The sequence below is a fragment of the Sinocyclocheilus rhinocerous genome, unplaced genomic scaffold (genome assembly GCF_001515625.1).
Source record: "Sinocyclocheilus rhinocerous isolate Xijiao unplaced genomic scaffold, SAMN03320098_v1.1 scaffold1131, whole genome shotgun sequence".
NCBI lineage: Eukaryota > Metazoa > Chordata > Actinopteri > Cypriniformes > Cyprinidae > Sinocyclocheilus > Sinocyclocheilus rhinocerous.
Window position 1 is genome coordinate 668,145 of NW_015638568.1, and position 10,608 is coordinate 678,752.

Here is a 10,608-nt window from a genome sequence, read left to right on the forward strand (position 1 = left end):
CACAGATATAAAAAAACAGAAACTAGAATGAAATTGGGGAAAATATGTACAACTCAGCTCTGCTAGAAGGAAAACTTAAGTGTTCAACAACTGAGCTATATGTTAACTATAACGATGTTTCCACATCCTTTTTCAATCGTTGTTCAAGCCAATGAAAATTATATATGAACACCACCACACTAAAAGTCCACATATGAATTTTCAGGCCCTAAATTAACTATACATGTCAAGTTCCTGGTAAGTATCCATCTCAAATAAGCATAAACTTGTACATTATTCAATGATAATGGCTTACCTCATAGTTCCTGATAGTTTATGTGAGGTGATGTTAGTGATTGGGGGTGGTGCAGTGAATATGATTGAAGGGTGTAAAACAGACAGTCAGACAAAGCATGTGCTCAGGCAGTGTGAGGGCGTACCATGCTAGAGTGAGGCTGCAGCACAAGTCGGGCCTGTTTCCGCCGCTGCTTCCTGTAGTAGTTCTCAAATGTGTCCCGGGCACCCTGGGTAAACCAGATACACATTCTAAACACCTGAGTGGGAATAAGGCTATTTACTAAAAGGCGTGAATCATTTTGAGTGAACAGCTCTGTGACCACTGAGTACCAGTCATTTAAGACTTGTAATTACACCAAAATATAAAAATAAAAAATAAAAATCTTAAGATGACTGGAGGTCATAAGAGGGGAGGATGATGACTGAGAGAAGCAGTTAACAGAGGAAAACAAATTCTCATGCTAAACTTCAAATAAGAGCATATCAGGTACTCTCTCTCCTAATCTCATAGTACGATTCAGAATACAGCGCAGCAGAGGCTTGCAGTCTAAAAACAAAGGCCCTCATTCACCACTTAAAGACTTGATCCTTTTTCCAGAGTCCCAGAGTGCAGTTCCTGTCCACCTCACACAGACTGCTATCAAAGTCTACAAGGGCATGACACCAAAACATACACACACACACCCCTCAGAACAGAGAACGCAGAAACAAAACAGTAACGCACAGAGTGACAGAGATAAAGACAGAAAACAGCGTCAGCATGGTAGGACTTATCACTACCTCCGGTCAAGGGCCTCTCTGAATTTATCTAGCCAGAGCGGGTGACTGTACCTCTTAAACAAAGATAGTAAAACAGGACAAGACTTGACCACACAGAACCAGTTTATAAATAACAAAAGTGAGATACAAGCTCTGTTTCAGATCTAGTGAGCCTTTTGCTGGTCCGCAGCCTATATAGGTAGTTGGAACACTGTGTGACACACTAAAATATAGCCGAATTTATGTTTTTTTTTTGTAATTATATGCCATTTCATAACACCAGAGTATTACAGTGAATTTTCAGCAACCACAGCTGCCAGTTTTTTACTAAACATTTTATGGAATATTTTTACTTTATAATATCATATTTTTAATTAGATGTAACGATTTTTAAAATACTTTTAAATGTATTTAAATATTTTTATAGCCACTGAACAAAATGAGTATTCATAATAGAAAACTTTAACTTTGTCTGCCATCTTGAATGACTTTTTGCATTAATTAAATCCTAATACAGGATACATGAAATGAATTATAATGCATCTGTCAAAGCTTTGCATCAGCTTTCATATCGGTGAGCTTAAGATGACTAAAATGCTGTATATGAAGGAAGCTCACTAGGTTTTTGAATAGAGCTGTAGTCTATTGCAACATTGTCATTTCTGATGCTTCGATGTACAGCATACTTATTATGCCAGAGTCCTCACTAAGGGCACAATAGTAATACAGAGTCTCTCAAGCATTTAAACTAGTAATCATTTGGTTACCAAACCCAAATAGTTAACCAAGACCACCCAAATGTAATGATGTGTGGGGAGGAATAAGGTTTGAGAAATAAGAATTGAAAGAGAAAAAAAGCAGACACAGAATTGGAAAAGCATTATATACATTTTGAATGACTTCAGAACAACCTTAAACCTTTAATAACAGCAGGGATCGAACAGATATTCTGCTTTGACCACAGAGGCCTTCACAGCACAATGAATGGCTGAAGGCGAAACAATTCAGTGAGGAACATAACAAAATATAAGAAAGTAAGTAACTTGCTCAACAAAAAATGCTGCATTTTCCTCTCACAAAAAGTTCTAGGAATTCTGATTCATTTTAGCCAGTTGGTTCATTCATCAACTTATAAAAAAAATGGATTCAATAATTCATAACCACTCTACTTTGAAGCTGCAACTTGTCAAAATTGATGCTGCTCATAATTTAAAGTAGCTTCCCCAAAACCGAACAGTCCAAAGTGGGGCAAAATGACTCCTGCACAATATACGGTCATTGACACACACTCTTTGGAGTAGGATGTGTATTACCTCAGAATCCTTAAAAATAAATTCTGGAGAAGGAAAAAAGGATGTTCAAGAAGAATGCCATGTTATGTGCGAAGGGAATTTAACGGAGTGTGTCCATCATGTTGGCTATACAAGCTCTTCTGCGGTTACTAAGACCGAGAAGAGCAGGTCTACCAACTGCAGTCTAAACCCAGTTAATCGTGTCCAAACGCTCCATCTCTTATAGATGTTCCTTAACCTAAACAGTCAGGAGAACAGTGCCAACATCGACTATCAAATAAAGATCCACACTAAAGTTCAGCTGAACTTCCCTCCACAAAGGTCTAGTGCCTCAGATCTCCAGAGCTCCACTAATAAAGAAAGTGACGGATATAGCTGTGTTGGACAGCTGAATTTTGGGTGTGGTTCTCTGGGTCGGAGAAGTAGGATGGAGGCCTGTTCTGTGGATCTCCTTCTCCAGGGCTTCCTGCTGTAACTGGCCCATCACAACCAGCCTGTGTTTACACTGATCAGAACACAGACCAGAACTGTCAGAGAACTAAGACGCTGTTCAGACCTTACGTTCCATCAGAAGTAAAGAGGAGGAGTTTGAGCTGGAAGAGGGTACAGGAGGGTACAAATGCTGTGCAAATCCACCACCAATACATTCGAATAAAAAGTCCAAAATGGACTATGTGACAAAAAACAAAAATAAAAAGTAAGATATGGACAGCCAACAGAAGAGAACAAACTGTGACCCCTCTGAGATCTCCATCATCCTCTGATCTCTGACACAGTAGCGCCATTAAATCTCAGCGGCTACACTTGAGGTCAGACTGGTTTAAAAGGAAAATGCCATTTCAGTTTAGTTGTTTTCTGGCAATGCAAAAACAATAAGCATTTATGGTAAGTGCAAGACCTCGAGACAGAGAGGTCACACTTTCAACAAGTCGTGCTTCCTCTTTTCTCTGTTTTCTATTCTATTGCAATCTGCTGTTCTCTTTTAATTCCACCACCCCAGAGGGATAATGTTTTTCCTCTGTCCGTTTGAACTTTATTATCGTCAGATTCATAAAAATGTCAAGTGTTTGACGGCAGTGTGAAGAAAAACTTAAAACACATTGTCTTCAATTTAATTTTTTTCTAGCCAAACTTGACCAAAGAACAGGCTGTACCCTCTAACTGACACTCTGACCTCTTCCTTGTCCTGTTCTTTTTCTCAGTCCTTATTCTTTCCATCCCTCGGCTTGACTTTAAAACCGGAGTCCAACTTCCTGTCCCTCCGCAGCAGCTCCACACTTACAGTTCCACTGTGTTCCAGTGTACTGTCTCACACACATACACACATGTACAAAAAAAGGCCAGGGACACCGTGGCCGGGTCACAACCCTCTGGTATGAAGGAAACCCAGGTGAACCCCCTGAGCGTCTCCTGCCGATTCCCAGCTCGGGCCATCTGGAGTGCAGCCAGCTCAGAAGTCAGAGCAGACCCAAAAAAAAAGGGCCATTGTACATGTACAGAACCAAGGTCATGAACAATTTCTGTATTTCAAGTTCATTGTTTATTGTCATTTCTCCCACAGGGAGAAACAAAACACGGTATCTCTGATAGCATCATAATGCAAGAAATAAGGACACATCTAGCAATAGCAACAATAATGACCGCACAGTGCAATAGACAAATCTATGCAGCGTTATGTCATAAATTAAACTAGAATAATGAGTCTGCAAATGTTGCAATGAGATAAACCATAGAGTGCGATAATAAACATTAAATAGTAGTCCTTAAAGTAGAGTAGTGCAAAGTATGTTTGGAGGGAGAGTTAACATGGCATTCAGAGTCCATTGTTGGGCCCACAAGAAACAAGAGATAAAAGATGAGGGCAGTGGTCAACCACAGCTGTCAAGTAACCTGATCACCTGAGGAAAGAAACTGTTTCTCAGTCTTGTAGTTCGTGCTCGAACACTTCAGAGTCTTCTTCCAGATGGGAGTAGGCAGAACAGTTTTTTTTTTACAACCTTGTAAATGTCCTCCATAGATGGGAGACTGGATGCAATGATGTTCTGAGCAGCCTTTACCACCCTCTGTAGGACCCCCTGTCAGCGGCCGAACAACTGCCCAACCAGACTATGATGTTATTGGTCAGGATGCTCTCCACTACACATCTAAAAAAGTTGATCATGATGATGTTACTCATGGCTGCTTTTTTAAGTCTTCTCAGAAAGCGTAGTCATTATTGGGCTTTCTTTACCAAGGAAGTGATGTTCTTGTTCCATGAGAAATCATCTGTTATATGAACACCACGAAACTTCAACGAAGCTTCCAACTATTTGCACTTGGCCATTTGACTAATTTCCCTCCCTTCCATGAGTGTCTCTCTGCCCCTCTCACTCTTTACAGTAACAAGTAGCCGTGTTTACTTGAAGTTTGTTTAAATTATCAGGAGTGATGTCACACTATGGCCGATCGCCATATAAACATACAACAGCCTCAACAACTTCCTTCCTGTGGGGGCGTTCAGGACAGTGAATATACAGTGAATGGGAAGTATCTGCCATATGTGCATTCAAACACGGGCGTTCATGAGTGTGTGCTCACCGTTTAAACAAAAAAGTCCTTCGGGGACATATAAAGTGCAATTCTGATTGTTTTTGTATAAGCAAGCAGTGTGATTTCCCAGGGTCTGAGGTGACTCAAGGGTCACCAGGGAAAGGAAACACAAAAACTCGAACATTCCTTCTTAAAAAGAAACGCATCAACTCGCTTATCGGGGCTCTTTTCTCATTAGTTTGCTTTCTTTCCTATAACTTCAAAAGTGTTGGTATGTGTCCCCTCTATGACTCCCTGCCTGGTCACTTTCAAACAACTCATGTCCATTACTTTTCCTCACTTTCCTTTGCGTCCTCAGACGGCTCCTACACCTGGTCTCCAGAACTGCCCCAGCATGCCATTCTCACAGGTTTCTATTACAAAGGCTATTGTAGTAATGACAGTCCGTCTGCACACACTTGAAATTTACAGGCCAGAGGATCATAAAAGTGATATTCCACCAACTCAAACAATTTGAGTCTTCATGAGGAGCAGTCAGCACGTACACTCCGAAAACAAACATGTGTGTACTCACGTTTAAAAAAAACAAACAAACAGACGTATCCACCCAAGCACGTAGACCTACACCCAATTCTTGGTCATATTTTGAGGCATACTACAAAAGCAAACAGTTTAAATAGCTGCATGTCTAGCAAGTTAATAGGTAATAAATGAACAGTGATGCATTTAAGAAATGTTTTTCATTACTTGTGGCTGCGTCAAATGCAATATTTGTTTGTGCAGGAAACATTCCAGGGTACTTTTGGGTGGCGAACATGCTGGTGGTAAACTACGGGGCAGTTTCCACTGGCAAATTTCAGCAAAGTCATCGACAAACAATTGGTGCTAGCTGCTTAGAATCAAAATGACCAGCCAGCATTGATTAACACATGTACTTATCATGAAGCGATTCAAATCAATTTAGGGCTGCATGGTTTGGACCAAAAAAAAAAAATCATAAAGCGATTTTGTCAAATATTGCAATTTTATAATTTGAAATAATATGAAAAACATCTAATATCCAAATAAAGGCAATTTAAAAAACAAAAAGACAAAAATCATAATGAAATAATTCTTTGCCATGTTCAGCAAGAACTACATAAGTGCATGTGATCCTTTTGACTTCAAATTAAGTTAGTTTTGGCTAGGGCAATTTGAATTTTTTCACTTAATGATGCAACCATACATTAAATCAAAATGATTTACACATACACTACTGTTCAAAAGTCTGGGATCAGTAAGATTTTTTTTATGTCTTTTTTTTTTTTTAAATGCTCACCAAGGTTGCACTTATTTGATCAAAATACAGTATAAACAGTAATATTGTGAAATATTACTGTTTTCTGATATATTTATCACAATAAAAATACACATTCGCTCACAAACTCACATTTTCATGAACATATTTTGAAAACACACAAGACATTTTCTCTCTGAGAAAGAGAAAATCTTTCTCTCACGAGAGGCCTTGGGGAACAAAGTGCAGGTAATAGTTATTAGCGTGAGGGCCAATACAGAGATCATATTCTGATCAGACAAGTCAAACCTGAAATAAAATAGATAGCAAACAGGACATACTCACCAATACAGTGTAGATGTGTAAACAGCGATACACAGGAGAGAAGTCCACCAAGTCCTGCGCACCAGGAATCTGCAATACAGTACGAGTCAATGAGAGACACATCACCTGTATGAGCAGCACTAAAGCTGGAAATCACTAAGAACAATATTAAAACTTACTTTTCAACTAGAAACTATTTTGATGCTTGATGTCATGAAAATGAATGCAGCGCATAATAGTTTTTACCAGATTTAACTGGTCACAAAAGAAGTTTCCCTTCTCTTTACGTCCCTTTGACCTGAGCCACCCTTGAACTTGCCAGTAAGGAAAGACTCTTTTTCTAAAAGTAAGCCAAACAAATGGACAACTAAACAATGCCAGCTTTGATCTGGTGCCCACAAAATGGCAACCAGGGACATACAAAACCAACTATGTTGTGGCACCACCAACAATAACCCAGAGAGAATGTGGAAAAAACTATTCAGTCTTGATGCACCACTGGGACAGCGCTGGAAATGTCTGTCCGGTTCAGGGACGGCATGTTCACATTAACATGCTCCCCTAGAAACAATTTACAGACAGGACAAAGGGGCGCAAGGGGACATCGTTCAAGTGGCATGGGGTCATTAAACGGGCACCGATCTGCATCTCTAGATACAACCCATTTCTCAGGAAGCCCCTGAGCGCAGAGATTCGAGCAGATTAAAGGCTGGCACAAGCAGGAGCCAGAAGAGGAAAACATGATGACGCACGGGCTGATTGAAGTATGGAGGGAAGGGAAGGGGGAAAAGGTCAAACGAGAGGGCAAAAAGCGTTAACCTTACCAGGGTCACTTAAAGGTAAGGTTTTCAACTTTTTGTGGAACTCATCAAAATCTTGAGAGCTGATCAAACAGATTTCAAAATGGTATTCAGTTAGTAAACACTGTTGCTACATCATGAAATGAGGTAAGTAAGGTGATAGGTAAAGATGCCAACATTAGTCAACAAACTAATTATTTACTCAGCAAAATTTTTCTTCGCTGCTTTGGTACGAAAGTGTCTGCTTAACGTAACAATGCAAACAGAAAACAAAAGTCCATCACCAGTGCTTTGGTACAAACACAACAAGTGCCAATCTTGTGTTGCTTTGGTTTGACCAAATGAAAACACCATGTCAAACAAGAGAAGAAGCCACACAACACAAACAACGCTTATCTGAGCACGTCAAAATAAACTCATTATAAACTAAACAATGAACACCGACTGAGAGTGTCTTGACTGCGTCACTTTAATTTGTCTCTCAGGAGTAGGCCTGTCACGATAACAACTTTTTGTTGTGCGATATATTGCCCCAGAAGTAATTGCGATAAGCGATATTATTGTCATTTTAAAGTCCATTTTATGCCACTGAATCTATAATCATAATGTAACAGCATAATAATGAAAGAAGGTCTATACTTAGCAGTCAGATGTCCGTATGCACAAAGGCACAGATCCCTAAACAAGGCCATATCTGCAGATGAAACTTTTTTTGTAGAAGCATTTTTTAAATTTGAACTAGCACCTCATGACTACACCACGTTTTGTACGAGAAGCTGAAAAAGACACAGGTGCAAGTAGAATGTACAAAACACAGTGACATTAATTAGTAAAAGTAAATATAATGGGCGATATATTGCGTCGCCAAAAATTATTGAGGTCATGTACATATATTGCGCGATAAGTCGATATATTGATTATTGCGACAGGCCTACTCAGGAGCTAAGCGAGACCGGGAATCATCCTTTCACTCTGTGCCGATGCCGGCAGCCACAGCTGGGGAGCACGTCTTGCATGCTCCACACGTCTCACATTGCCGCCTCAGAGGAGCAGGGCAGCCCTAATGACACTAAACAACTGCAGAGCTGACGCTCCATTAAGAAAGGGAGGGGATCCTGGACTGGGCAGGCAGCCCAACAGCAAGTCCATGGGGATATTAGAGTAAAGGAGGAGAAAGGAACTGCTAGAAATAGACAGAAACAGAGACACAGGGACTATTGGGTATTCATCAATATTCAGAAACGGTTCCATTTAAAAAAAAAAAAACTGAATGATTTTCATGACTTGGCTAACGTGGATGGAACACTGTAATAAAATACTGTGATAGTGTCTTGCAGATCTAAGTCGATTCTTCAGAAGACGACTGATGAATCAGACAGAGCTGAATAAATCTGACGTACTTGCTGAGTGATTCATTCACATTTAAATAAAAAATAACCAGGAACCATTATTGTGTACTTAAGGACAGTTGTTCATTTGACAGCATGTAGATAAAGAAACATGTTATGAGTGTTGGTATTAGAAATGCACCGTCATCCTGCCATCAATCAGAACTGGACAGTTTTTGCTCCAAACAAGTGATTAGCAACTGGCTAGTTTTTTAGTTTATTTCGGCCGATCACGGATTTGGACTTGCGCACAACATGCATTGCAATCATTTCCCAAAGTGTTATTTGTGTGGAAATATTAGAAAGTCTACAAACAGAGTGTTACACAGAGACGAGACACACTAAAGGCAGATATTAAAAAATGGCAATCGATATCGGAATCAGATTGGTGCATCCCTATTTGGTATATAAAAAAAATTCTCAAAAAGCACTAAAAACTCCTCACTAAGAGGAATCAGAACAAGAATCATTACATTCCTTATGATTCCCATCTCTATGAAGAACTGAGACAGAAATAAAAAGAGAATGACACCCAAAAAGACACATTTAAACAAATTTTATTTTTCTGGTTTCATAACCTGTGCACAAAAATAGACTAAAAACTTGACTGGCTTAAAATCAGTTGAAATGCTTAATGGTTTTATTGTGACTGCAGAGATTAATCTTTCCTCTCTCACCTCATTTTCCTCTTCATCCTCCACATCCAGTATCCCAGAGTCCTTTTCTGAAAAGGGGTTGCTTCCATTTCTGTCCACCTCTGTGCCTGAGCACACTTCCTTTTGTATCCTCCGTCCACTCACTGACTGCTGTTGTGATGTCACGGCATTGTCACGAGCGATCTGCACCTGCGCCTGGAAAACAAACACAGAGTGGCATGTGTGAACAGGAACATATGAAAAAGTGGTATCGGTGCATCCCTAAATATCATATGATTGGTGCATCCCTATTTGGTATATAAAAAAAATTCTCAAAAAGTACTAAAAACTCCTCACTAAGAGGAATCAGAACAAGAATCATTACATTCCTTATGATTCCCATCTCTATGAAGAACTGAGACAGAAATAAAAAGAGAATGACACCCAAAAAGACACATTTAAACAAATTTTATTTTTCTGGTTTCATAACCTGTGCACAAAAATAGACTAAAAACTTGACTGGCTTAAAATCAGTTGAAATGCTTAATGGTTTTATTGTGACTGCAGAGATTAATCTTTCCTCTCTCACCTCATTTTCCTCTTCATCCTCCACATCCAGTATCCCAGAGTCCTTTTCTGAAAAGGGGTTGCTTCCATTTCTGTCCACCTCTGTGCCTGAGCACACTTCCTTTTGTATCCTCCGTCCACTCACTGACTGCTGTTGTGATGTCACGGCATTGTCACGAGCGATCTGCACCTGCGCCTGGAAAACAAACACAGAGTGGCATGTGTGAACAGGAACATATGTGTAAAAATACTGACTGAAAATAATCCCAAAAGCTAATCAGATTTTCACAAAGAGAATCCAATCAATCAAATGAGACAAAAATATATACTTTGTCATTTATTTATATGGAAAATGATCCAATATTACATATCAGTGAGTGGCAAAACTATGTGAATCTCTAGGATTAGCAGTTAATTTGAAGTCCATCTGTTCAGAGGTGTTTTTAAATCAATGGTATGACTATCAGGTGTCAGTGTGTGCCTGGTTTTATTTAAAGAACAGGGATCTATCAAAGTCTGATCATGTTTGTGGAAGTGAATCATGGCACGAACAAAGGAGATTTCTGAGGAACTAAAAAGAAAAAGAGTTGTTGTTGCTCATCAGACTGGAAAAGGTTACAAAACTATCTCTAAAGAGTTTGGACTCCACAAATCTACAGTCAGACAGATTGTGTACAAATGGAGGAAATTCAAGGCCACTGTTACTCCACCAACAAAGAACACTCTAAAAGCAAGACGTGTAAAAGTCCACTAGGTTTCAAA

General features: G+C 39.5%; 1 protein-coding gene across 1 annotated transcript in view; it reads right to left on the bottom strand.

Annotated features, from left to right (window-relative positions):
• The window catches only part of LOC107749823 (exocyst complex component 6B-like), a 74,547-nt gene that overhangs the window by 49,987 nt on the left and 13,952 nt on the right, over positions 1-10,608 (bottom strand). Inside the window, exons 2-4 of the mRNA XM_016565012.1 lie at positions 9,869-10,042; positions 6,478-6,546; positions 420-503 (exon numbers count right to left, since the gene is read on the bottom strand). Of these exons, the coding sequence (XP_016420498.1) occupies positions 420-503; positions 6,478-6,546; positions 9,869-10,042 (327 nt within the window). The remainder of the gene's footprint in view (positions 1-419; positions 504-6,477; positions 6,547-9,868; positions 10,043-10,608) is intronic.